The following is a 1530-nucleotide window of genomic DNA, read 5'->3' on the forward strand; positions in this document are numbered from 1 at the left end:
ATCCATACTTGATGCTTGAAACAACAACCTATAATCAATTGTACCCTTAACATACCGCAAGATACGTTTCACAGCTGTCCAATGCACATCATGAGGTTTATGCATATATTGATTCACTTTATTGATAGTAAAGGACAAATCAGGATATGTTAAACACAAATACTGAAGACTGCCTACAACTTGTCCATAAAGAGTACCATCTGACAGAGGCGACCCAACCAAGGATGTAAGTGTCAGTGAACTTACCATAGAAGTGTTCATTAGCTTGGCATTCATCATGTTAGCACATTCGAGCAACTCACGAGTTGTAGTTTTGTTGAGACACATGCATTCTATCCTGATGTCTCAACACCTCAAGCCCAAGAAAGAAACTCAGCTCCCTTAAATCTTTAAGAGAAAACTAACGATCAAGACAAGAAATAACATCATCTAATTCAACACAATCACCACCTGTAACAATAATATCATCAACATAGACAAGGAAATGAAAAATTCCAGCATTCGTGTGTTGGTAAAACAATGAAGAATCAGCTCTTAAAAGCTTAAAATTCAGTTGTTGTACTAAAACATTCCTCAACTTTTCAAACCAAGCCCTTGGGGCTTGTTTAAAACCATATATGGCCTTATTCAACCTACATTCCAAGGGCTGTCCATGATCATCAACCACTTCAAACCCAAGAGGCTGCTTCATGTAAATATCCTAAGCTAGGTCTCCATTTAAAAATGCATTGTTCACGTCAACCTGTTGAAGCTTCCACTTTCGTGACACAACTAAGGTAAGAATCTGGTGCACAGTATTGGCTTTGACAACTGGACTGAAAGTCGCATGATAATCCAGTCTAGCTGCTTGAAAGAATCCTTGAGCAACCAAGCGAACCTTATTGCGTGCTACACATCCATCAGAATTCTTCTTGATCTTGAACAACCATTTGCATCCGACTAAAGATCGATTTGTTGGTACTGGAACTAAATCCCACGTATGATTCTGAATTAAGGCTTGAAGTTCATCATTAACAGCTTGGTTCCAAGAAGGAATCGTCATTGCCTCATGAATAGTTGAGGGCTCCACATTACTAATCATCACCATATACGTCTTTGGTTTGTAAATCCCCATTTTACTCTTAGTCATCATAGGGTGACAATTCACTAAAGTTGGCCTCTGCTGCTAAACAATTGTCACTAAAGTACCTATTAGACTTACTAAAGTGGACCGAGAACACCATCCGAAGAAGAAACTAAGGCACTAGTATCACTAGCTGGACTAGAATCAGCTCTAGATTGTGTTGAAATCTCTGTGGTAGGAACCTTGAACACTAGCAAGGTAGTAATAGCTCTCGTGTACTCACTGTTAGTGACAGATATTATAGAAGTTGACACTTGAGCAAATGGAAAGACATTTTCATCAAAACGAACATGTCAAGAAATGTAAACATGTCCAGACCGATCAACACATTTATATCCCTTATGATTGGAAGCATAACTAAGAAATGTACAAGGGGCAGACTGTATTGGTGCTTATGTCGATTATAT

At 38.6% G+C, this 1530-nt stretch overlaps 1 protein-coding gene across 1 annotated transcript; it reads right to left on the bottom strand.

Annotated features, from left to right (window-relative positions):
- Positions 1 to 700: 700 nt before the first annotated feature.
- LOC128040454 (uncharacterized mitochondrial protein AtMg00820-like) lies at positions 701 to 1114 on the bottom strand. Its single transcript, XM_052629204.1, has one exon. It carries the CDS (start codon positions 1112 to 1114, stop codon positions 701 to 703), a length of 414 nt encoding a protein of 137 aa, XP_052485164.1.
- Positions 1115 to 1530: the final 416 nt, after the last annotated feature.

This window comes from Gossypium raimondii, chromosome 4 (genome assembly GCF_025698545.1).
Source record: "Gossypium raimondii isolate GPD5lz chromosome 4, ASM2569854v1, whole genome shotgun sequence".
In the NCBI taxonomy this organism is placed as follows: Eukaryota; Viridiplantae; Streptophyta; class Magnoliopsida; order Malvales; family Malvaceae; genus Gossypium; species Gossypium raimondii.

Bases quoted from the DNA above. Each gene is read 5' to 3' on its own strand.
- LOC128040454 (XM_052629204.1), bottom strand. From the start codon at position 1,114: ATGGGGATTTACAAACCAAAGACGTATATGGTGATGATTAGTAATGTG.